The sequence below is a fragment of the Musca vetustissima genome, unplaced genomic scaffold, assembly GCF_032173495.1.
Source record: "Musca vetustissima isolate MV318-11 ecotype Yass unplaced genomic scaffold, APGP_CSIRO_Mvet_v1 utg4734, whole genome shotgun sequence".
NCBI classification, from domain to species: domain Eukaryota; kingdom Metazoa; phylum Arthropoda; class Insecta; order Diptera; family Muscidae; genus Musca; species Musca vetustissima.
In genome coordinates this window covers 31,849-57,965 of record NW_026884763.1, presented here as the reverse complement: position 1 = coordinate 57,965, position 26,117 = coordinate 31,849, and the positions used below count along the sequence as shown (strand labels likewise).

The window sequence follows — 26,117 nt, the reverse complement described above, 5'->3', positions numbered from 1 at the left end:
CATTACCAAATAAATATTGCTTATTTTTCTATAAAAAAAATCCTCAGTAAGGAAAGTAGAAAAGTCGGGCGGGGCCGACTATATGATACCCTTCACCACTTTGGGTATATTCAACAGATGAATGCTAATAGACGTCGAATTTTGCAACCTATACTAAATTTTTCATTTGTTCAGATATACGGTTGCTTCTTACAATGGGACAAAATTACCAAAACTCGGCAGAAAATATATATAGAAGCTCTATCAAAATCTGAACCGATTTCTACACTTTCCAAATTTCAAAACTTTAGTACGTTGTGCAAAATTTGTGTCAATTTTGTGTAAAATTGGACGAAAATATATATGTAGAAGCTATATCAAAATCTGAACCGATTTCAATGAGAATGGCAGAGATTATCTTATATTAACTTCTGTATTGTACATAATTGTGTGGCAATCGGACAAACTTTGGGTCTTTAGTGCACAATTTACATAAAATCGGAAGCAAAAATATATAGGAGCTATATATAAATCTCATTTCACTTAAATCTCCAGACTCATTTTAGTACACTATGCCAAATTTTGTGCAAATCGAAATATGTATAGGGACTTCGGTACACTATTTACATTAAATCGGACGAAAATTTATATAGGAGCTATATTTAAATCCAAACCGATTTTCGAGAAACTTAACGTGCACTATTCTAGACTTAATTAAGTACGATATGCCAAATTTCGTGCAAATCGAAGGATATATAGGGACTTTGGTACACCATTTACCTTAAATCGGACGAAAATATATATGGGAGCTATATCTAAATCTGAACCGATTTTCAGCAAACTTAACACACATAAATCTAGACCTAATCCATTTCGCTATGCCAAATTTCGAGCAAATCGAAGGATATATAAGGACTTTGGGGCACCATTTACATCAAATCGGACGAAACTATATATGGAGCTATATCTAAATCTGAACCGATTTTCTCGAAACTTCGCAAACATCACTCAAGGCTTAATTTAATACGTTATGCCAAATTTCGTGCAAATCGAAAGATATATAGGGAATTTGGGGCACAATTTACATGAAATCGGACGAAACTATATATGGGAGCTATATCTAAATCTGAACCGATTTTCTCGAAACTTGGCAGACATCACTCTAGGCTTAATTTAATACGTTATGCCAAATTTCGTGCAAATCGAAAGATATATAGGGACTTTGGTACTCCATTTACCTTAAATCGGACGCAAATATATATGGGAGCTATATCTAAATCTGAACCGATTTTCAGCAAACTTAACACACATCAATCTAGACCTAATCCATTTCGCTATGCCAAATTTCGAGCAAATCGAAGGCTATATAGGGACTTTGGGGCACCATTTACATGAAATCGAACGAAACTATATATGGGAGCTATATCTAAATCTGAACCGATTTTCTCGAAACTTGGCAGACATCACTCTAGGCTTAATTTAATACGTTATGCCAAATTTCGTGCAAATCGAAAGATATATAGGGACTTTGGGGCACTATTTACATGAAATCGGACGAAACTATATATGGGAGCTATATCTAAATCTGAACCGATTTTCTCGAAACTTGGCAGACATCACTCTAGGCTTAATTTAATACGTTATGCCAATTTTCGTGCAAATCGAAATATATATAGGGACTTTGGGGCACCATTTACATGAAATCGGACGAAACTATATATGGGAGCTATATCTAAATCTGGACCGATTTTCACGAAACTTGGCAGACATCATTCTAGACTTAAATGATTACGCTGTACCAAATTTCGTGCAAATCGAAAGATATATAGGGACCGTTTACATTAAATCGGTTAAATATATATATGGGAGCTATATCTAAATCTGAACCGATTTTTCCCAATTTCAATAGGGTTCGTCCTTGGGCCGAATAAGTGACCTATGCCAAATTTCATCCAATTCGGATCATAAATGCGACCTGTACTTTGTTTACAATTTAACATGGACAGACAGACAGACGGACGGACAGACGGACGGACGGACGGACATGCTTAAATCGACTTAGAAAGTGATTCTATGCATATTCTCAAAAGGAACCATGTGTCTATCTCGTTTCCTTTTGCCTGTTACAAACATATGCACAAAGACATAATACCCTGTACCACAGTGTGGTGAAGGGTATAAAAATCGTCAGGTCCCACCTGAGGACTACTTTTTCTATAGAAAAAAATTCGTCAGGTCCCACCTGAGGACTACTTTTTCTATAGAAAAAAATTCGTCAGGTCCCACCTGAGGACTACTTTTTCTATAGAAAAAAATTCGTCAGGTCCCACCTGAGGACTTCTTTTTCTATAGAAAAAAATTCGTCAGGTCCCACGTGAGGACTACTTTTTCTATAGAAAAAAATTCGTCAGGTCCCACCTGAGGACTACTTTTTCTATAGAAAAAAAAAATTCGTCAGGTCCCACCTGAGGACTACTTTTTCTATAGAAGAAAATTCGTCAGGTCCCACCTGAGGACTACTTTTTCTATAGAAAAAAATTCGTCAGGTCCCACCTGAGGACTACTTTTTCTATAGAAAAAAAATCCTCAGGTCCCTGAGGACTTCTTTTCCTACAAGAAAAAAAATTGCTCAGATCCCTGAGAACTTATTTTTTGTGTTAAAAAGCTTGTCTTTGAAACTCCCCGGCCCCTTACAGGGTTAATTCTTGTTTACATATCCGATATGGGTTTTTATTAATTTTGTTTTGCTTACATCCGAACTTATATAAATACATAAATAAAATAATTAAAACAGAATACTTGAAGGTTGAAAATGAAATCTGAAATGATCTGTTATACAAATCAGGTCCAAGTAGATTTAATTCCGATTATTGTTTTTCTGCTGCAATGGATTCTTTCTCGGCGACTTCTCACGACCTCTCTCATTGGGACGTCTCTTAACGATATTATGCTGTTGCTCCGAATCACTTTTTTCATGTGCCCCAATTGTTATCGAAGCCGAGGATTCGCTAAGTTCCACATTGGCATGCAGACCGGCATCATTGGCATTCAGTTGGGCTTCCTGAGCCGATTGGGTAGCCTTTTCCGCCGCCTCTTTGGTCTCTTCATAATCCAGACGTGCCGAATAAAGATGTGAATCGATTTGTTCCAATTTCGATTTAGCCTGGGCAACCATATCAATTTGAGAAGCTAATTCGGCGGCAGCTTCCGATGCCGATTTCTGGGCCAGTTCCGATGCAGCTTGAGCATTGTTGAGAGCTGCTGTCAGCACGGAGACATGTTGTAGAGCCTGTTGGGCAGAATATTGTGCCGCCTTGGCAGAACGTTTGGCTTGTTGCAACTGTTGCAGTTCACTCTGCATCACCTTGTGTGCCTCAGCACTTTGTTCCTCTAGACGTTGTAGTAGAACTTCTTTACCCTTCAAGACGGCAACTGCAGTGCCGGCGGCTTGGACGGCAGCCTGAGCCAAAGTACTTTTGGCAATATAGGCTGCCTGTTTGGCAGCAGCATTTTGTGAATTCACTGCAGAGTTGGCCTGATCCGCAGAACCTTTTGCAATACTGCGTAGACCATTGTCTACCAGGAAGGAACTTCCCGTTGCAGCAGGTGAATGAGCATAATGGGGATCAACTTCGTAATGGGCACCCTCATAATGTGTCTGGCGATGGTGGGGATTGTGTGGAGGTGGCTGTTCATTTGCATACTCCTCATAGCGTACCTCTTCAAACTGATAGGGTTCAGCAAGGCCGGACGGCGAGGCTGGTTGTTGTGGCGGCAGGGGTGGTATACTGAATGCTCCCTTTCTCTTGACTTTACGTGCCGAGGCTAGAGAAACTGTGGGGGGAAGGAGGAACGAAGGAGAATTAATACAAACATTGTCGATGAGGGTGTAATATACATATAAGGGTTCTTACCCATCAGTATTACTAAGATGATGTACTTCATATAGGCCATACTGTAGAAGGGAACTGTAAATAAAGAGTTATAAAATTATTGTCCATATAATTTTTAATTAATAATTATAAGATTGAACAAAATCGGAAGCGATGACACACTTTTATCTGCATAAACTATACACTGGACGTGCGGACTAATTTTTCTATAGAAAAACTCATTTTTTAATTCTCGAGGCCTCAGGGCGTTTTTCCTACAGAAGACAGCTTTAAGAACAAGGTTTTTTTTCTAAAGAACTAAATCATCAGGACCAATTATTTAATAGAGAAATCCTCAGATCCTGATGACAATTGTTTTTCGTGCACCACGTTGGGCGCCATATTGTTACGTGTCACCTATTTCGGCACTATGGTCTTGATGCGTCCACAAGCTCAGGAGTCAATTACAGGGCGGTTCCATCCCAGACACCAATAGTGTTGAAGTAGGCGGCACGTAACAATATGGCGCCCAACGTGGGGCACGAACCTATAAACAACATTTCTCAAGTCCAGAGGGCATTTTTTTGCAGGAAAAAAACTTGAAAATCCTCGGGACGTCCAACAAATTATATTCTATAGAAATAAACCATCAGGACTCCTGGAAAATGTTTTGCAATAAAAGTAAATCCTCAGGTCCTGAGGACCCAAAATAAATTTTTGGTATAGAAAAATAAAATAATTAATACCGTTGGACTATTTTTTTGTATTGAAAACATTTTTAGGCCATTAGAAGAATCGTAGGACTATTTTTTCTAAAGAAAAAATCGCAAGGGACCGAGACAAAAATATTTCCCTGAACCAATTTGTTTCTATGGAAAATATAATCAAGACCTGAAGACCAATTTTCTTTCCTCAGCTCAATAGAATAATGTTCTTCTGTAGAAAAAAAAATTCAGGACCTGAGGACAAATTTTGATTAATAGAAAAATATTCCTCAGAACCAATTTGTTTCAATGGAAACATCTTCAGGACCTGAAAACCAATGAGTTGTCAGGATTTGGGAACGATTTTTTTTACATAAACAAGTTAAAAAAGGGCCGGCGGTGTTGAAGTCAGATATATTCCTCAGCCTATGATTGGCGGAGGTCTACGAAATTACACAGGATCACAGTTGAGGGTAGAATTGGACTTTGTAGAAAGTTTTGGAAATTTTGAAAATAAAGCAGGAATCATGAAATTTGGACGTGGAGTAACTGTTGGAGTGTAGCATTGGGGCATGGATGTAGTTTTAGAAATTCATACTGAAATTTGGAGATCCTGAAATTTGGAGTTAGGATCACTGCTGTGGTGTAGGATTGGACATTGTAGATAGTTTTGGAAATTCGTACTAATGTGTACTAAATGGTACCAAATTTGAATTTCGGTGAACCGATAGAGCTGAAATCTTGACATTTGGAGTTTGGATCACGGTTGAGATGTAGGAAATACGTACTAATGTGTACTAAATGGTACCAAATTTGGATTTAGGTGAACCGATAGACCTGAAATCTTGACATTTGGAGTTAGGACCACTGTAGGGGATAGTTTGGAAATTCGTACTAATGTGTACTAAATGGTACCAAATTTGAATTTGTGTGAACCGATAAAGCTGAAATCCTGCAAGTGGGTACTAAGATTTCCATTGGATTGCATGATGTAGGTAGTAATGGAAATTTTGTACTAAATGGTACCAAATTTGAAATAATTTGGATTTAGGTGAACCGATAGAGCTGGAATACTGAAATTTGTAAACAAGATTGACGTGTTTTGGAAATTCGTACTTATGATTGTTATAGTAGATAGTTATGGAAATTTATACTAATCTGTACTAACTGGTACTAAATTTGTATTTTTTCGAAATTGCAAGAGTACGAAGTGTAATAAATGATACCAAATGTAGTATAGGGCAAGATTTCTGTTGCGGCCAGAATTGTTGGAAATATAGATGTACTTGAGTAAATTCATACTATAAGAGAACATACTAAAATGTTAATTATGGTCGGTATTTGTTTTTAAATAATGTCCACATTCGCCAACGAAGTAGCGGCCATATGCTAGTTTCTTATATATATATATTAGGAAAGAAGAGTATACGATTATACCCTTGATATGACATCACTTTTATTTTAATATCTGCAATACGAAAAAAGGTATGGCAGAAATAAATGAAACCTGTCGTCAGCGCTATCTATTGATGGGCATGATTCAAATCAGTTTTTTTGAAGTCCAAGCATCCAAGGAAATTATAGAAAAACTTCTATAATCAAAAATTCATGATCAAAAATTTAATTAAATAAAATTATTATTATTTTATAAGAAAGTATCCGATTATACCTTTCATATGACACACATTTCATTAAAATATCGAGAGTAGGTCAAAAGTTATGGCTAAAATAAGAAATTTTTGGATCTACCCATTCAATAGATGGCGCTGACGACAAACGTATTGAATTGAGTCTAGAATGACGTATCCTGTTGCTTCATCGAAATGTTCATAGAAAAGAAAATCGTCAGGACTTGAATAGAATTGTGTCTATAGAAAAATTCCTCACGACCTGATGACCAATTTATTTCTATAGAAAAACCAGCGAGCGGAGCGGTATAGTCGGACGGGGCCGACCATATGATAACCTGCACAACATCCACGGAAATGTAACTTTGTGTGGTTCTTTAGTCTGAGCTTGGGCAAAATGTCGCGATATTTGCAACCTCTTGATCAAGCCAATATTACTAATATCCAGTACAGCTCTTCTAATTACTTGTCCAGATTCCCTTTACCGTGGGTTGTGATGTTCGGCTTTCAATTGTGGCCTATAGATCGACTTGAATCCCAAAATTATTATCTGATCATCGCCGAAAATTATAGGCGTTGTCCTTGATCATACCTGGATCATCATGGAAAATTTTAAAGCGATCCGCGCTATATTTCCGCCTCTAGTGTGGTAATGTGTTAATAAATAATATCTGAGTACGTAAGCACCTGTAAATATTTAAGTGTAACTCCCAAATCCGAGTACATACTACAATGTAATTGGTATCAATTTAAAGGTCATCCACTGCTCTTGGATATACTATCAACTTCTCGGGTGTATGTCATTCAGGAGTAAATATATACGCTATAGAATACAAATTTTGTAAATTTTCACACAAAAGTCAGGGTCCATTTGACCCGCTAAATATTGACCGATCTTTATCAAAACAGGCATGCATATTCTTTGGCCCGATCTCCTTCTCCATGTAAAAATTCGCGATGGTTGGGCCTTAATTGCGGCCTCTAGAGCGATCAGACAAAAATTTAGTTTTTGGTCCATATCATCCCCTAAATATTAACCGATCTTTACCAAAAACAATAGGGGTCTTCATTGACCAGAACCCATCCTACATGCAAAATTTCGTGAAGATTGGCCCATAACTGTGGCCTATATCGTGTTTACAAATTATAATGGACAGACGTACGGACACACATGTGTAGATCGACTCAGCTAGTCGAGATATGACGATCGGTATATAAAAGGTGGGTCTAGGACCAATATTTCGCGGCGTTACAAACTCTTGGGGCTGCACAAAGCTATAATACCCTGACAACATAGTTGTGTAGGGTATAAATATCAACAGGACTTTTGTATTTTTTTATAGAAACAAAATTGTCAGGACCTGGGCACAGATTTTTTTGGTGATATAAACAATATTTTAGGGACTGAGGATTTTTGCTGCAGAAAAAAAACTATTCTATAGAAAAGAGTCTTCAGGACCTTGGTGCAGAATTTTTTCTATAGAAAAAAGACCGCAGGACTTGAAAAAAACATTTTTATCTACATTCAAAAATTTTCAGGACATCAGGATCAATTTTAGAAAAAAAAATCCTCAGGACCTGAACGCGGAAATTTGTCTATAGAAATTCACAGGATCTGAAATAGAAATCCACAGGAGCTGCTGTTAATTTATTTCCATAGGTCCTGGGAATTTTGTATTAATATTTTTTTTCTATAGATATAAATCGTCAGGACCTGAGCACTTTTTTGTTTATATAAAAAAGATTTTAGGACTTGAACACATTATTTTCTGCATTAAAAAATCCTCGCGACATTATGATCAAGTTTTTTTTTTTTGAAAAAAAATCTTTAGGATCTTAAGGCGGATTTTCTACAGAAAATCACAGGATATGAAATAGCAATCCACAGGAGCTGAGATTATTTTATTTCCATAGGTCCTGGTTTTTATTAATATCTTTTTTATAGGAATAAATCGTCAGGACCAGAGCACTTTTTAGTTTATATAACAAAGATTTTAGGCCTTGAGCATATTATTTTTTACACTGAAAATCCTCACGACATCAGAATCAAGTTTTTTAGCAAAAATCCTCTGACTTGGGGGGCAAAATTTTGTCTATAGAAATTCACAGGATCTGAGGTATATTTTTTTGCCATAAAAATCCACAGAAGTTTAAGTAAATTTATTTCCAAAGATCCTGGGGAAATCCGTTTTTCTTTGTTATTGAAAAAAATCCTCAAGACCTGAGGATACATTTTTGTCTATATTAAAAAATTCTCAGGACGTCAGGATCAAGTTTTTTTAGAAAAAAAAATCCTCAGAACCTGAAGGCGGAAAATTTTGTCTATAGAAATTCACAGGATCTGAAATAGAATTCCACAGGAGGTGAGGTTAATTTATTTCCATAGATTTTGAGATTAAATATATTAAAAAATTCTCAGGACATCTGGATAAATATTTTTAAAAAAATCCTCTGGACCTGAAGGCGGAATTTGTTTCTACAGAAATTTAAAGGATCTGAAATAGAATTCCACAGCATTTCCATAGGTCCTGGAAATTTTTTATTAATATTTTTTTATAGAAATAAATCGTCAGGACCTGAGCACTTTTTTATATAAAAAGGATTTTAGGATTTTCTACATTGAAAACCCCTCACGACATCAGCATCAGGTTTTTTTTTTAGTAAAAATCCTCAGGACCTGAGGGCGTGATTTTGTCTATAGAAATTCACAGAATCTGAGGTATATTTTTTTGCCATAGAAATCCAGAGAAGCTGAGGTTAATTTATTTCCATATATCCTGGGGAAATCCTTTGTTATTAAAAAAATCCTCAAGACCTGAGGATAAATTTTTTTCTACGACATAAATCTTCAGGTCCTGAAAATTGTGCTCGAGTGCTGGAGAATCCTTTTTGTATAAGTTTTTCATAGAAAAAATTCATCAGGACGAAAATTTGCAGTATTTTAATCCTCATGTTACTTTTGTAGCTACACAACGATTTCCAAACATTTAACCATTTCTGTGGACTTATTCCTTTGTGGTTTATATATTTTTTTTTAATTTTCAATAATTAAATTTGATTTCACTACATAATTTTTCACACACCTTTGTTCGATTCGAAACCTTTGGTTTTTTGAAATTACACAATTGAACACTTCGAACTTGAACTGCGGACCGTTTATTTAAGCGCCGAACACGTCCTTTCGCTTTGAAATTCAATTCCGATTTGAAATGAAAATTTCCTAATGCCAAGACAAGGCCATAACCACAGAGCAGATATTTGTTTAAATGGTTAGGCCACCATCCATCCAGATGGGTATGGAGTTTTGGCCAATTGTTCAAGAAAATTCAATGTCACTACTGTACATAGTGCTTCGGTTGGCCCCCTTTTTCCTGACTCTCTCGCACCTTGATCATATCACACGTTTTTGTGCAAAAAATATGAAAAACAATAAATAAAAGAAAAACAACAGCAACAACAACAAAAAAGTCGCTGTCAAATGCTTTTACTTTCATTCGGGGAGGTTTTTCACGATTTTCACGTAACATCAATAATTGTCTACCGGAAAAACCACTTTCGATAGGCAGATCTCGCGCACCGTCATCACCATCCTCACCATTGTCTCGGCGGTGATCTCCATTAACCGGATGCAGAAAATAGCAGCAACACCGCAGTTTATTGATGACAAACCCAGTAGCTTTGGCCATAAGCCTTCATCGATTGTTTGTAGTGGCTTGCTGGCTGGCTGACGGGTTGCATATTTTAGCATTATCCGGACGAAGTTGGCATTCCCGTTTTTTATTGCAACCACTGGTCAGCAAAAATGATACACTTTGTAATGACTTGGCGTTTGTGTGTTTTGTTTTCAATTTTCAAGATTAAAGGTTGTGTGGTGTCGGATTTGTTTGTGACTAAGGCTGTGTTTATTCAGAGAGTCAGTATGGTGGGACATTCGACATTTCTATAGAAAAAGAAGTCCTCAGGGGCCTGAGGAATTCTTTTCTATAGAAAAAGAAGTCCACAGGGGCCTGAGGAATTCTTTTCTATAGAAAAAGAAGTCCACAGAAGCCCTCAGGGGCCTGAGGAATTTTTTTCTATAGAAAAAGAAGCCCTCAGGGACCTGAGGAATTTTTTTCTATAGAAAAAGAAATCCTCAGGGACCTGAGGAATTTTTTTCTATAGAAAAAGAAATCCTCAGGGACCTGATGAATTTTTTCTATAGAAAAAGAAATCCTCAGGGGCCTGAGGAATTTTTTTCTATAGAAAAAGAAGTCCTCAGGGGCCTGAGTAATTTTTTCTATAGAAAAAGAAGTCCTCAGGCCCCTGAGGACTGAATTTTTTTCTATAGAAAAAGAAGTCCTCAGGGGCCTGAGGAATTTTTTTTTCTATAGAAAAAGAAGTCCTCAGGGGCCTAAGGAATTTTTTTTCTGTAGAAAAAGAAGTCCTCAGGGGCCTGAGGAATTTTTTTCTATAGAAAAAGAAGTCCTCAGGGGCCTGAGGAATTTTTTTCTATAGAAAAAGAAGTCCTCAGGGGCCTGAGGAAATTTTTTCTATAGAAAAAGAAGTCCTCAGGGGCCTGAGGAAATTTTTTCTATAGAAAGAGAAGTCCTCAGGGACCTGAGGAATTTTTTTCTATAGAAAAAGAAATCCTCAGGGACCTGAGGAATTTTTTCTATAGAAAAAGAAATCCTCAGGGGCCTGAGGAATTTTTTTCTATAGAAAAAGAAGTCCTCAGGGGCCTGAGTAATTTTTTCTATAGTAAAAGAAGTCCTCAGGGGCCTGAGAAATTTTTTTTCTATAGAAAAATAAGTCCTCAGGGGCCTGAGGAATTTTTTTCTATAGAAAAAGAAGTCCTCGGGGCCTTATGAATTTTTTTCTTTACAAAAAGAAGTCCTCAGGAACCTGAGGATTTTTTTTCTATAGAAAGAGAAATCCTCAGGTGGGACCTGAGAATTTTTTTTCTATAGAAAAAGATGTCCTTAGGGACCTGAGGAATTTTTTTCTATAGTCATTTTTTATTCTGACACCTTGTGCCCACTGTTCGATTGTTTTTTTTTTTTGTTTCGTCTAACCGTTAATGAAAATTACACGCGTAAACATTTATTTATTTATTCATTGGATCTATCGAACTGGTCGAACGATTAGTTACAGCTGGTGAATTCGCATTACTTTTTTCTTCTTCTTCGCCATTACTTCTTTGTGTGTTAATATCTCTGGACTGCGATCCATTCATTCCAGTGTAAAAAATACAAGTTTTTGGTATGGCGTGAATTGCAGTTGGCTGGTTTCACATGAGGTGAGATGCAGATAACTGCAAGTCTTTGTTGCCTTCCCTGGGTTGGAAAAAAATTCCTATTTGGAGGATATTGTTTTGTTTGCATTGTGTAGCTACCTTTGACGTAATTTTGTGGCTGTTGGGAATTTCCAAAAATAGTTTCGTAATTTATTGGTCGTAAATAACTGGTAATTGCAGGATCTTATCATAGAGGATCGAGAGTTGTTACAGCTTCTAGAAAAATAAGTTTTTAATATTAGTAATACCAAGGGTTTTTTTACATATTTCCGGAGAAATGCCAAGGCCTGCATTTAAAAAATATGTTTCGAGGTAACAACAAGGCGTGGATTTTTAAAAATATATTTTTTCAAAGACAATCCTAGACGTGGATTTTTAAAATATTTTTATTGACCGACACAAGGTATGGATTTCATCACACTGTGGTACAGGGTATTATGACTTTGTGCATATGTTTGTAACAGGCAAAAGTAATCGAGAGAATATGCATAGAAACACTTTCTGAGTCAATTTATTCATGTCCGTCTATCTGTACATGTTAAATTGTAAACAAAGTACAGGTCGCATTTACGATCCGATTTGGATGAAATTTGGCACACGTCTCTTATTTGGCCCAAGGACGAAAATCGGTTCAGATTTAGATATAGCTCCCGTATATAGTTTCGTCCGATTTAAGGTAAATGGTGCTCCGAAGTGGCTAAATATCTTTCGATTTGTACAAAATTTGGCATAGAGTACTAAATTAAGTCCAGAATGATGTGTGTTAGGTTTCATGAGAATCGATTCAGATTTAGCTACAGCTCCCGTATATAGTTTCGTCCGATTTAAGGTAAAAGGGGCACCAGAGTCTCTATATATATTTCAATTTGCACGAAATTTTGCATAGAGTACTGAATAAAGTCGAGAATGATGTGTGCTAAGTTTCGTGAGAATCGATTCAGATTTAGATATAGCTCCCGTATATAGTTTCGTCTGATTTAAGGCAAAAGGGGCACCAAAGAACCTATATATCTTTCGATTTGCACGAAATTTGGCATAGAGTACTTAATTAGGTCCATGATGATTTTTGCTAAGTTTCGTGAAAATCGGTTAGGATTTAGATATAGCTCCCATATATATTTTCGTCAGATTTAAGGTAAATGGGGCACCAAAGTTCCCATATATCCATGAAATTTGTCATAGAGTACTGAATTGAGTCTAGAATGACGTGTGCCAAGTATTGAGAAAATCGGGTTAGATATATATAGCTTCCATATATATTTTCATCCGATTTAAGGTAAATGGGGCTACAAGGATCCTATATATGTCCACCGATTTACACGAAATTTGACATGGGGTATTGAATTAGGTTCTAAATGATGTGTGCTAAGTTTCGTGAAAATCGGTTTAAATTTGCATATAGCTCCTACATATATTTTCGTCCGATTTTAAATAAATGCTGCACTAAAGACCCATAGCTAGGCCGATTGACACAACGTACTGAAATTAATATGAATTAATCCGTGGCAAGTTTCCTTGAAATCGGTTTAGATTTAGATATGTTGATTGTACACCGAATAATCAATGGGTGCCTGATTGATTTTAAACAGTGAAGCATACCAAATAGTGTGTGTCAAGTTTGCTTTAAATAGATTTATAAAAATTTAACATAGGTTGCAGAATGACATGTCTATTGGTCTTTCTTTCAAACTCTCTGTCAGTGACCCACATTCTAAATTTCAGTTTTCCAGCTCTCTCCGTTACCCAAATCCAAATTGTTTAACATTTAGTGAAGTTTATATTCTATTTACTATTGGTACACAAAACTCCGAGTCTCCACAGCCCAATACTACACTTCAAATTCCAAATCTAGTACCAATTTAGTACCATTTATTACTTTTCGTAGACGTAAGTACGAGTTTCTAAAACTGCCTCAATTCCACACTGAAACAGTCATTTTATTCATAAATTTCAGGATAACACACATAGATCCAAATTGTACCATATTTTGTACTATTTAGTACTTTTCCTACTTATGAGTTGGAATTTCCAACACTGTCTCCATCCTTTGCTATAAGAGTAATTTTATTTTCAAATCCATGCATCTATATCCTTTCACTCAAATCTAAATTGTACACATAATTACGCATTTTTAAAACTACCTCCATGTCTAATCCTACACTTCAACCTTATTTTTAAGTCCACAATTTAGGATTCCCGCACACACAAAACGAATTGTACAATATTTAGTACCATTTAGTGATTCTCGTATCCATAAGTACGAAATTCCAATACTTCCTTAATTCTGTAATTTTCATTCCAAATTTAAGTATCTGTTAACTCTAATCAGAATTGTACCAAATTGTGTACCATTTAGTACACATAATGACGAATTTTCAAAACTACCGACATATCTCAATTCTGCAATCCAACTGTAATATGAATTAAAAATTTCAGAATCTCAGCCCAATCCGTTCACACAAAAACAATTTGTAAACTTTTTAGTACCATTTAGTACTTTTTGTTTCTATAATTAAAAAAATTCCTAAGCTATGTCAATCCTACACTCCAACAGTAATTTTAATTCCAAAATTCTGGAGTCCAGCTCTATCCGTTCACACCATTTAGTACACATAAGTAATATGCTTCCATATCACAATTCTATATTCCAACATCAACCATTAGTCCAAATTTTAGGTTTCCTGCTCTCTCCGTTCACCAAATTGTACCAAATCTAGTGCCGTTTAGTACTTTTCGTACACATAAATACGAGTTTCCAAACATGTCTATATATTTCTTCAACAGAAATCTCAATTTCAAACCTTCCAAGCAAAGCCCAAATTGTAAATTTAGTACCATATAGTACCTTTCGTACCAATAAGTACAAATTTCATAATCTACCACAGTCCTACACTCCAACAGTCATTTTAATTCCCAATTTGAAAACTCCAGCTCTATCTGTTCACCTAAATCCATATTTAGTACCATTATTACTTTTCGTACAAATATGTACACTTTTTTTAAAGCTACCTCAATCCTGTACTCCAATATTAGTCCTAATTCCGATTATCAGGTTTCCATCTCCATACGCTCAACTGAATGCAAATAGTACCAAATTTAGTACGATTTTGAACTTTTTATACACATAAGTACGAATGTCTTAAACCATTTCCGTAAATCAACACCACAACTGTATTCCATTTAAAATTTTAAGATTCTAGCTATATATGTTCAATATATATACAATTGGAACTAAATTCAGTAAATTTTAGTACTTTTAGTACACTTATATGTCGAATTTCCAAAAACCCTTTTGTACATCTTTCTAACTTTCCATCAGTGACCCATATTCCAAATTTCAGAATCTAGCTAGCTCTTCCCATTCGCCTAATACAAAGGGTACGATATTTGGTACATTTTAGTACTTTTCGTACCCTTCTAGTTCGAATTTCCAAAAACCCAGCCTTATCTCACGCCTACACACCAACAACAACAACACACACTCAAAATTTCAAGCTTCTAGCTTTAGTCGTTTCGTCTGGGCGATGATCTGTCAGTCAGTCACTCACTCACTTAACACTAAGCTCTTTTATATATTAAGATATACCCAAAGTGGTGAAGGGTATCATATAGTCGGCCCAGTCCGACTTTACTGCTTTTCTTACCGGTTTAATATATTTTTCTCAATGCATCATTAAAAAATAAAAAAAAAATAAAAAAAATTAAAAAAAACAGTAAGGAAAATAGAAATGTCACCACTTTGGGTATATTTAACAGATGAATCTTAACAAATGTCGCATTTTTAAACAACCAGTAAAATGAAATTGGATCCATAAACATGTCATTTTGCAACCTATACTACAGTTTTCATTTGGTCAAATATAGAATCTATATCTAAATCTGAACCGATTTCATGAAACACACATCATTCTAGACCCAATTCATTACGCTACGCTAAATTTGGTGCAAACCGAAAGATATTAAGGGACTTTGGTACACCATTTACCTTAAATCGGACGAAAATATATATGGGAGTCAACTCAGAAAGTGATTTGTGCACATTTTCAAAAGGAACCATTTGCCTATTTGCCTAAAGGCATAATATGCCTAATAATGCCTAAAGGCATAATATATAAATCTGAACCGATTTCAACAAAACTCGGATCATAAATGCGACATTGTTAACAAAAATACATGGACGGACTCAGAAAGTGATTCTATGCATATTCTCAAAAGGAACCATGGGTCTATCCCGATTCGTTTTGCCTGTTACAAACATATGCACACAGTGTGGTGCCATAGACGACTACAAAAACCAAATTACAAAAAAGAATTGGGGGGTACTCTTATATGGGGGCTACCCGAAAAAATTGACCTATATTTATAATTTATAGCGAACTCGACGTACTAAATTACAGTCAATTCGGTCGAAAAATACGATCAGAACCCCCAAAATACCAAAAATTTGGGGGTACCGTTATATGGGGACTACCAGAAAAACTGGACCTATATTTATAATTTTTTTTAGTGGAGTAATTTGGTACCCAATAAGAACCCAATTTACAAAATTTTAGAGAACTTAGTTATAAAACGAGCCCAAGAACCCGAAAATTGGAGGTACCCTTATATTGGGGCTATCCGAAAAAATGGACCTTTATTTATAATTTTTGGTAGGGAGATTTGCCACCCAAAAAGAACTTAAAGTACCAAAAAAAAAAAGTAAAAAAAACAGTAAGGAAAATAGAAATGTCACCACTTTGGGTATATTTAACAGATGAATCTTAACAAATGTCGCATTTTTAAACAACCAGTAAAATGAAATTGGATCCATAAACATGTCATTTTGCAACCTATACTACAGTTTTCATTTGGTCAAATATAGAATCTATATCTAAATCTGAACCGATTTCATGAAACACACATCATTCTAGACCCAATTCATTACGCTACGCTAAATTTGGTGCAAACCGAAAGATATTAAGGGACTTTGGTACACCATTTACCTTAAATCGGACGAAAATATATATGGGAGTCAACTCAGAAAGTGATTTGTGCACATTTTCAAAAGGAACCATTTGCCTATTTGCCTAAAGGCATAATATGCCTAATAATGCCTAAAGGCATAATATATAAATCTGAACCGATTTCAACAAAACTCGGATCATAAATGCGACATTGTTAACAAAAATACATGGACGGACTCAGAAAGTGATTCTATGCATATTCTCAAAAGGAACCATGGGTCTATCCCGATTCGTTTTGCCTGTTACAAACATATGCACACAGTGTGGTGCCATAGACGACTACAAAAACCAAATTACAAAAAAGAATTGGGGGGTACTCTTATATGGGGGCTACCCGAAAAAATTGACCTATATTTATAATTTATAGCGAACTCGACGTACTAAATTACAGTCAATTCGGTCGAAAAATACGATCAGAACCCCCAAAATACCAAAAATTTGGGGGTACCGTTATATGGGGACTACCAGAAAAACTGGACCTATATTTATAATTTTTTTTAGTGGAGTAATTTGGTACCCAATAAGAACCCAATTTACAAAATTTTAGAGAACTTAGTTATAAAACGAGCCCAAGAACCCGAAAATTGGAGGTACCCTTATATTGGGGCTATCCGAAAAAATGGACCTTTATTTATAATTTTTGGTAGGGAGATTTGCCACCCAAAAAGAACTTAAAGTACCAAATTTCAGCGAATTCGGTCGAAAACTGCGATCAAAACCCCCAAAATACCGAAAATTGGGGGTACCCTTATATGGGGGCTATCCGAAAAATGGACCTTTATTAATAATTTTTGGTAGGGAGATTTGCTACCCAATAAGAATTCAAAGTTCCAAAATTTCAGCGAATTCAGTTAAAAAACGCGCTCAAGAACCTCAAAATGTCGAAAATTTGGGGGTACCCTTATATGGGAGCTATGCCTAAACGTGGACCGATTTTCTTCAATTTCAATAGGATTCGTCCAATTAAGTAACATGTGCCAAATTTCATCGAAATCGGATCATAAATGCGATCTGGGGGGCTACTCTGTATTGCGATGCGTGAGAAATATTGTAACGCATCGCGTAATTGGTACTCTCTAATTCGTTTTCGTATCTCCTTTCGCATCTACTTTACGCAAATGTAGCATCACCGCACTCTGTAATACGAAAACGCGTGTCAAACTCGAGTTTCCAAACATGTCTTTATATTTCTTCAACAGAAATCTCAATTTCAAACCTTCCGAGCAAAACACAAAATGTAAATTTAGTACCATATAGTACCTTTCGTACCAATAAGTACACATTTCATGATCTACCTCAGCCCCACACTCCAACAGTAGTTTTTATTCCCAATTTAAAGACTCCAGCTCTATCCATTCACCTACATCCAAATTGCACCAAATTTAGTAACATTATTACTTTTCGTACAAATAAGTACAATTTTTGAATGCTACCTCAATTCTGTATTCAACAGAAATCTCAATTTCAAACCTTCCAAGCAAAACCCAAATTGTAAATTTTGTACCATATAGTACCTTGCGTACCAATAAGTACAAATTTCATAACCTACCTCAGTCCCACACTCCAACAGTCATTTTAATTCCCAATTTGAAGACTCCAGCTCTATCTTTACACCTAAATCCATCTTGCACCATATTTAGTACCATTATTACTTTTCGTACAAATAAGTACAATTTTTTTAAAGCTACCTCAATCCTGTACTCCAATATTAGTTCTAATTCCGATTATCAGGATTCCATATCCATACGCTCAACTGAATGCAAATAGTACCAAATTTAGTACGATTTTGAACTTTTTATACACATAAGTACGAATGTCTTAAACCATTTCCGTACATCAACACCACAACTGTATTCCATTTAAAAGTTTATGCTTCTAGCTATATATGTTCAATATATATACAATTGGAACTAAATTCAGTAAATTTTAGTACTTTTAGTACACTTATATGTCGAATTTCCAAAAACCCTTTTGTACATCTTTCTAACTTTCCATCAGTGACCCACGTTCCAAATTTCAGAATCTAGCTAGCTCTTCCCGTTCGCCTAATACAAAGGGTACGATATTTGGTACATTTTAGTACTTTTCGTACCCTTCTAGTTCGATGATCTGTCAGCCACTCAGTCACTCACTTAACACTAAGCTATTTTATATATTAAGATATACCCAAAGTGGTGAAGGGTATCGTATAGTCGGCCCAGTCCGACTTTACTGCTTTTCTTACCGGTTTAAAATATTTTTCTCAATGCATCATTAAGGCGTGGAATTTTTAAAAAAAATATATTTTTTTTTGTTTTTTTCATATAAATTTCTTTTTATTACAAAAAAACATAATAAATAAATTATTTTAATAAAAAAAAATATACATCCACAAAAAATTATTAACACACACACTTACATATTTATACAAAATTAAAAAATTATATATTAAGTAATAGAAAAAAATACTATAAAATATATGAAACGATACTTAATTACTTAAAGGTGTGTAAATGCAATTCAAAATAACGGTTATAACGAACAAAGTTTATAACAAACTAAAGGGGTCTAGATAATCCCACAAATCCACTAGCCAAATCCTACAACCTTTTATTGCCGACCCCATAGTTTTTTTTTTGTTATAAACAATTTCGTTATAACCCTTATTGCTTGCATCTACAACAATTTGTTGTTGTTGGTTTTTATTTAAATTATTCTATTTATTTTTTTTTTTCGTTGTAACTGGGGAAAACTTTTAGGAAACCTTGTGTTCATTATTTGTTTTTTTTTCAAATTTCATTTTTTAATGAAATTAAAAAAATTCCACTTTTTTTCAATAAAAAATTAACAATTTGACTATATATTTTCTTTCAAACACAAAGTGAAGTTTTCTTCTATTTTTTTTCTTTTCCAAACAAAGAAAATCTATTTGTCGACTATTATTAGTATTACTCTTAGTTTTTCCTTTGCCTACGCCTAAAAGTATGCTTATGACTGTTGCTTGCTTTGCTCGTCTTCCATTGTCAGTTGTGAATTGACAAATTTACTTAACTCAGCTCCATCCTCATCGGCACTAGGTGTTGTTGCTGCTGTTGTTGTGGTTGATGTTTTACGATTTTCTTCATCCATACTATCTTTCAGACTTTGTATATCCAGACCACCACCTACAGCACGATTTGAGGTGGCGCCATCTGCTTTCTCCTCATCTCCAGCCTGTTTATTGTATTTCGAAAAATAGGTCAACGATTTCATTAGCTGATAACTTTTCGAAATGGGTATATTCGAATCATAGACACTTTTCGATGAGGCACAATCGACATAGAACCACCAGTTACATTTGAGTATGGTCTGATCGAAGAGGGTATTCTCGGGACAGAGGAACGATTTGCGGACCATACCATCATCGGTAAGGGCACAGACGTGGAAGACCTTAATAGAGAAAGGAAGAAAAAAATATTATTATTAATAACCAGTAAAAAAGTAGTAAAGTCGGACGGTACCGACTATATGATACCCTTCACCACTATGGATATATTAAACAGATGCATCCTAACAGACTTGGCATTTTTGGAGGACCATTAACCTATACAGGAGCTATATCGACATCTGAACCGATTTATAGGGTCACATCGAAAGATATATAGGGTCTTTGGTGCGCCTTTTACATTAAATGAGAATGAGAAAATATATATGGGACCTATATCTAAATCTGAATCGATTTCAGGAAACTTAACACACATCATTTTAGACCTAATTCATTATGCTGTGCCAAATTTCGTGCAAATCGAAAGATATATAGGGTCTTTGGTGCCCAATTTACCATAAATCGGACGAAAATATATATGGGAGCTATATCTAAATCTGAACCGATTTTCACGAAACTTATCATACACCATTCTAGGCCTAATTCAGTAGGCTGTGCCAAATTTTGTGCAAATCGAAAAATGTATAGGGTCTTTTGTGCCCTATTTACATTAAATCGGACGAAAATATATATGGGAGCTATATCTAAATCTGAACCGATTTTCACGAACCTTATCACATATCATTCTAGGCCTAATTCAGTACGCTGTGCCCAATTTCGTTTAAATCGGATGATATATAGGGATTTTGGTGCCCAATTTACCTTAAATCGGACGAAAATATATATGGGAGCTATATCTAGATCTGAACCGATGTTCACGAAACTTATCACACATCATTCTAGGCTTAATTCAGAAGGCTGTGCCAAATTTTGTGCAAATAGAAAGATATATAGGGTCTTTTGTGCCCTATTTACATTAAATCGGACGAAAATATATATGGGAGCTATATCTAAATCTGAACGGATTTTTACGAAATTTAACACACATCATTCTAGGCTTTATTCAGTAGGCTGTGCCCAATTTCGTTTAAATCGGATGATATATAGGGATTTTGGTGCGCCATTTACCTTAAATTGGACAAAAATATATGTATGGGAGATATATCTAGATCTGAACCGATTTTCGCGAAACTTAACGCACACCATTCTAGGCTTAATTCAGTAGGCTGTGCCAAATTTTGTGCAAATCGAATGATATATAGAGTCTTTTGTGCGGCATTTGCATTAAATCGGACGAAAAAATATATGGGAGCTATATCTAAATCAGAACCGATTTTCGCGAAACTCATCACACATCATTCTAGACTCAATTCAGTACGCTATGCCAAATTTCGTGCAAATCGAATGACATATAGGGACATTGGTGCCCCATTTATATAAAATCGGAGGAAAATATATATGGAAGCTATATCTAAATCAGAACCGATTTTCGCGAAACTTATCACACATCATTCTAAACTCAATTCAGTACGCTATGCCAAATTTCGTGTAAATCGAAAGATATATATGGACTTTGGAGAACCATTTACCTTAAATCGGACGAAAATATATATGGGTTCGTCCTTGGGCCAAATAAGTGAAAAATATTTTTTGAAAGTAACAACAAGACGTAGAATTAAAAAAAATATAACCTCCCAATGAAGATCGACTGATTTTCTCATAGAAGATCGACGGCTCGACTTATTTTTTAGTAAAAGATCGACTGCTCGACTTATTTTTAATAGAAGATCGACTGACATTCTCATACAGATCGGCTGATCTTCTCAAAGAAGATCGACTGATCTTCTCAAAGAAGATCGACTGATCTTTTCATAGACGATCGACTGATCTTTTCATAGACTATCGACTGATCTTCTCAAAGAAGATCGACTGATATTTTCATAGAGATCGACTAATCTTCTGAAAAAAGATCGAGTGATCTTTTCATAGACGATCGACTGATCTTCTTACAGAAGATAGACTGATTTTTTCATAGACTATCGACTGATCTTCTCAAAGAAGATCGACTGATCTTTTCATAGACGATCGACTGATCTTCTCAAAGCAGATCGAGTGATCTTTTCATAGACGATCGACTGATCTTCTTACAGAAGATAGACTGATCTTCTCATTGAAGATCTTATAGATCATTTGATCTTTTAATAAAAGATCGATTGTTCTTCTCATAGAAGTTCGACAGATCTTCCCACAGAAGATTAAGGAATATTAGAAATTCGACTGATCTCCCTTAGAAGATCGTCTGATGTTCCCATAGAAGATCGGCAGATCTTTTCACAGAAGGTAGTCTTCACAACAGATCGACTGATGTTCCAAAGAAAGTCTACTGATATTTTACCGAAGTTCTACAGATATTTTTATATAAGATCGACCATTCATCTCATGGATGATGAAGGAATCTTCTCACAGAAGATCAACCGATCTTCACAAAAAAAATCGGCACATCTTTCCATAGAAATTCAAAGTATCTTCTCAACGAAAATAGACCGATCTTCTCCCAAAAGATATTCTGATCATTCCTAGAAGATCGACTCATATTTTCACAGAATATTGGCTGATCTTCCCATATGCGATCAAGGGAATTTCGCACAGAAGATCGAATGTTCTTCCTAAATAAGCCGATAGATCTTCTCGCAGAAGAAATTTGGCTTATATTCTCATAACAGAACGACGAATATCTAGCATTTTTTTAACTCGAGAAATCTGGAAGGTCCTTGCATTCAAAAAACTATCCTTCATACTTACCATACAACCCAAATCCGTATCGGCATACAGGCCAGGGAAATGTTTCTGTTTGGCACAAGAGAAAGATGTGGGCGGCAGATCCACCTTCGATTTGAAATTGTCATCGAAGTTTTTGTCATAACCGACTGGGTAATATTCCTTGGGAGCGTTCATGACCTGAGGACAGAAAAAAACATAAATATCTTCCCCCAAATAGGTTATTCATATTATTCATCCTACCTTCGAATTTTTACTTTCCGATTGAACGAAATTATTCTCCTCCGCAAAATGATTGACCTGTGGCGGTCTTGGCGTAGTAGTGGTCGTTGTTGTTGTGGTAGTAGTGGTGGTGCTTGTAGAACTTGTGGAAGTTCGCATAAATTCCTCACGTAGCTTGGCGGCCAACATGGCACGATGTTCAGCCTTTAGCTGTTGCTCCCGAACATATATGGCATGTTTAATGGTTTCCACGCTGACATTGGCGGCCTTTGCCAATTCCTCTACGGTAATATCTTTCATATCGAATTTTGGCTCCTCAAATTGTAAATAATTTGGATGATTGGCAATGGCGGGAGATGTGCTGGGCTTGGGAGTTTTCAGAACAGCTGTTATTTTATTTACCGAACTTGGCATTGCTTGGAACGCTGGCACAGCCATGGGTTTCGAGATCATCACAGCATTTTGTGGATGGAAGGTGCGATTGTTGTTCAGATGTTGGGTATATTGATCGACCAGCTTGTTATTGATACTCATTCGGGAGTTGGGTGTATCGACAGCAACACTTTGTGATCGACGTTCGGCGAAGGGAATTGCGGCAAGTTGTTTTTGTGGTATGGGTTTGAAAGCGGGTACCCCAAGAGGAAGGGGTCGGGCTTCTGTCATAAGGGGTTTTTGTTGTGATCGTTTTGCTGCCAATTCTCGCAGAGCTGCTTGTTGAGCGCGCAGTTCGGCTTGTCGTTTTTGTTGGATTAGCATTTCATTGAGAGCTTGCTGCCGAGCGGGATCTACCGCGCCGCCGCCTTGTTGTCGAGCTAACATTTCAGCTGCCGCTGCTGCCTTGGCCTGCTTTTGCAGTGATTCTCTTAGTTCGGGACTTATGACCATGGGCGATCGTGATTGAATGCGTTTATCCATAAGGGATTGGGCGGAGGGCTGAAAAGGAGATGGAGATTATTAGAGATCAGATTGTTGAGGTGAAAAGTCCTCCATGAAGACCACCGATTTACCAGTGGTGGATAAATTATCCAAAGTAGTCGAGCAATGGTCGGCTGTGGTGAATAAATTATTTACAGTGGTAGAAAAATTCTGCACCGTGGTGGATATTTCATTCACAGTGGTGGAACATTTTTTAAAAGTTGAGGATCAATTATCCACTGTGATTTAGAAAAATTATCCACTGTGGTGAATAAATTATCCGCTGAGGTCGATCGATTATCCATAATTTACCCCAATGTGGATAAATTATTAAATGTGGTAGATAAGTTATACACAGTGGTAGAAAAAAATTTCCGCAGTGGTAGATAAATTATACACAGGGATGGATAAATTATCCACAGCGATGGAAAAATTACCCACAGTGGTGGATAAGTTATCCACAGTAGTAGATAAATTATACTCAGTGTTAGATAAATTATCCGCAGGGATGGATACATTATCCGCATGGATGGATAAATTATCCGCAGTGGTGGATAAATTCTCTACAATGGTGAATAAATTATCCACAGTGGTGGATGAATTATCCACAGTGACGGATAAATTATCCACAGTGGTGAATAAAATATCAACAGCGATGGATAAATTATCCACCACTGTGAATAACATATCCACCTCTGTTGATAAGTTATCTACCGTTTACCTATTAACTAATACCCCTTCTCAACTCACCTGTTGATTGGCCGGCAGCACGCCAACATTTGGTGGTGGTCCATTTTTGTAGCCAATTGAACGGCGACGACCTCCTTCAACATTGCCCAAGGACTCAGGGAAACCAAGTTCATCGCCCAGACTGAAACCTAAAATAGAAAATAAGAAAAAAATAACAACAAAACATTAATTACTTTAAACCATCTCATAAAACAACGACAACAACAAACACCATATTTTTTTCAAAATCAATTGATGGACGTGAGAAATCCAAACCACAGCAGCTTTTTCAGTTTCACACCTGATTTGCTGTTTTTTTTTTTCAAAATAATTAATATTGAGTTCCGCGACGTCTTATTGAATGCTTAGCTAAATGGCATACAAAATCACCCGACATTATCATCATCAACCATCCCGCTGCCATCAATCATCGCTGACAATAATAATCATGCAAAATCAACAGAAAATTTGCAATTAGTGTCCACAAAAAAAATTGTGATTTTGAGCATGCCCTCCGCACCCTTTTTTATTTATTATTGACCTATCATTTCATTTGGTTTTGATTTGGGTATTCAATTTTCGATTTTGAAGACTATTATAAAGATGTCATAGTTAATGGCAGGTTATGGTTCCGCAAAGGGAATTTTGCAAAATTTATTACCCAAATGATAGGTCATTTGCAGCGTGTGTGGGAAATTATGGTGATTTGAGATAAATTACCGTTAGGTGATTAAAACATTTGGAATTTAATTATCTAACCTACAAATATAAAGGGGTCAACTTCTAGTTTCTTTAAATGATGATTAAAGATTGAATAGAACAGAAATTTCCGAAAAATGTTCTGTGAATTGTGTCAAGAATGATTGGAAGATGATTGAAGTTGGCAAATTATTTTACAGTTACTGACAGCATCTCGAATATGAACGAGAACGAATGAAGAATATGGGAATAATGAAACGAGATCACAAAATGGTAGAGTTATGTCGTTCCGGAACGAACTAGTCCAAAGAACTATTCCGATCCAGGAACGATCCGTTCACCTGGTTCCTTTTGCTCCAATCGTTCCTTCTTGCTCTCGTTCACCTAGTTCATTCCGCTCGTTCGTTCCTCTCGCTCTCGTTCCTTTTGCTCCCATTGTTAATTTCGTTCCACCAATGTCAATATTTTTGCTCCAGTTGGTAATTTCGTTCCACTATCGCATATATGTGAATCAGTTAATGTAACATTAGCTGTCTCTTTCTTTATTGATGAATGAAATATTCCGAGCTATAGTTACATCTGTAATGATTTAATTAAATCGTGACACACGTTATTCTAGTCGCAATACAAATTAAGAGTGTATTTCAAGCAAAAAGAAGAAGCATGAACGATAGTATTGACCGAACGAACTGTCGTGTACCATTGGACGAGTGAACTAAAAGGAACTATGGAACTAAAGGAACGACCTAGTTCCTTTTGCGGAGCGGACCGAAAAATATCGAACCGCTCAAGGAACTAGATTGCCCAACTCTACAAAATGGAGCTATAGAACTAAACCTAGTTCATTTGGACATGTTTGTTCTGGAAATAACCAAGTCTAAATTTCTCCTTCGCATAGGCTAGGTGGAAAATACGGCGCCAAATATAGGCACAAGGCTTATGGCGTAGTACAGTGGATAATGTACAAACTGATGGATCCTTCAAATCCAAGCGGAAGAGAGATATTCTTCCAAAGTGGTTTAAACAAATATAT

General features: G+C 36.0%; 2 protein-coding genes across 2 annotated transcripts; both read right to left on the bottom strand.

Moving 5' to 3' along the window:
* Positions 1 to 2,836: 2,836 nt before the first annotated feature.
* Positions 2,837 to 3,897, bottom strand: LOC133331732 (uncharacterized). The gene is made up of 2 exons (XM_061540108.1): positions 3,894 to 3,897; positions 2,837 to 3,813 (listed from the first exon to the last, which is right to left on the bottom strand). Exons 1-2 carry the CDS (start codon positions 3,895 to 3,897, stop codon positions 2,837 to 2,839), a joined length of 981 nt encoding a protein of 326 aa, XP_061396092.1.
* Positions 3,898 to 19,425: 15,528 nt separating this feature from the next.
* On the bottom strand, positions 19,426 to 23,404 carry LOC133331733 (uncharacterized). The gene is made up of 3 exons (XM_061540109.1): positions 22,763 to 23,404; positions 22,544 to 22,699; positions 19,426 to 19,866 (listed from the first exon to the last, which is right to left on the bottom strand). Exons 1-3 carry the CDS (start codon positions 23,402 to 23,404, stop codon positions 19,426 to 19,428), a joined length of 1,239 nt encoding a protein of 412 aa, XP_061396093.1.
* Between the last annotated feature and the right edge of the window lie 2,713 nt (positions 23,405 to 26,117).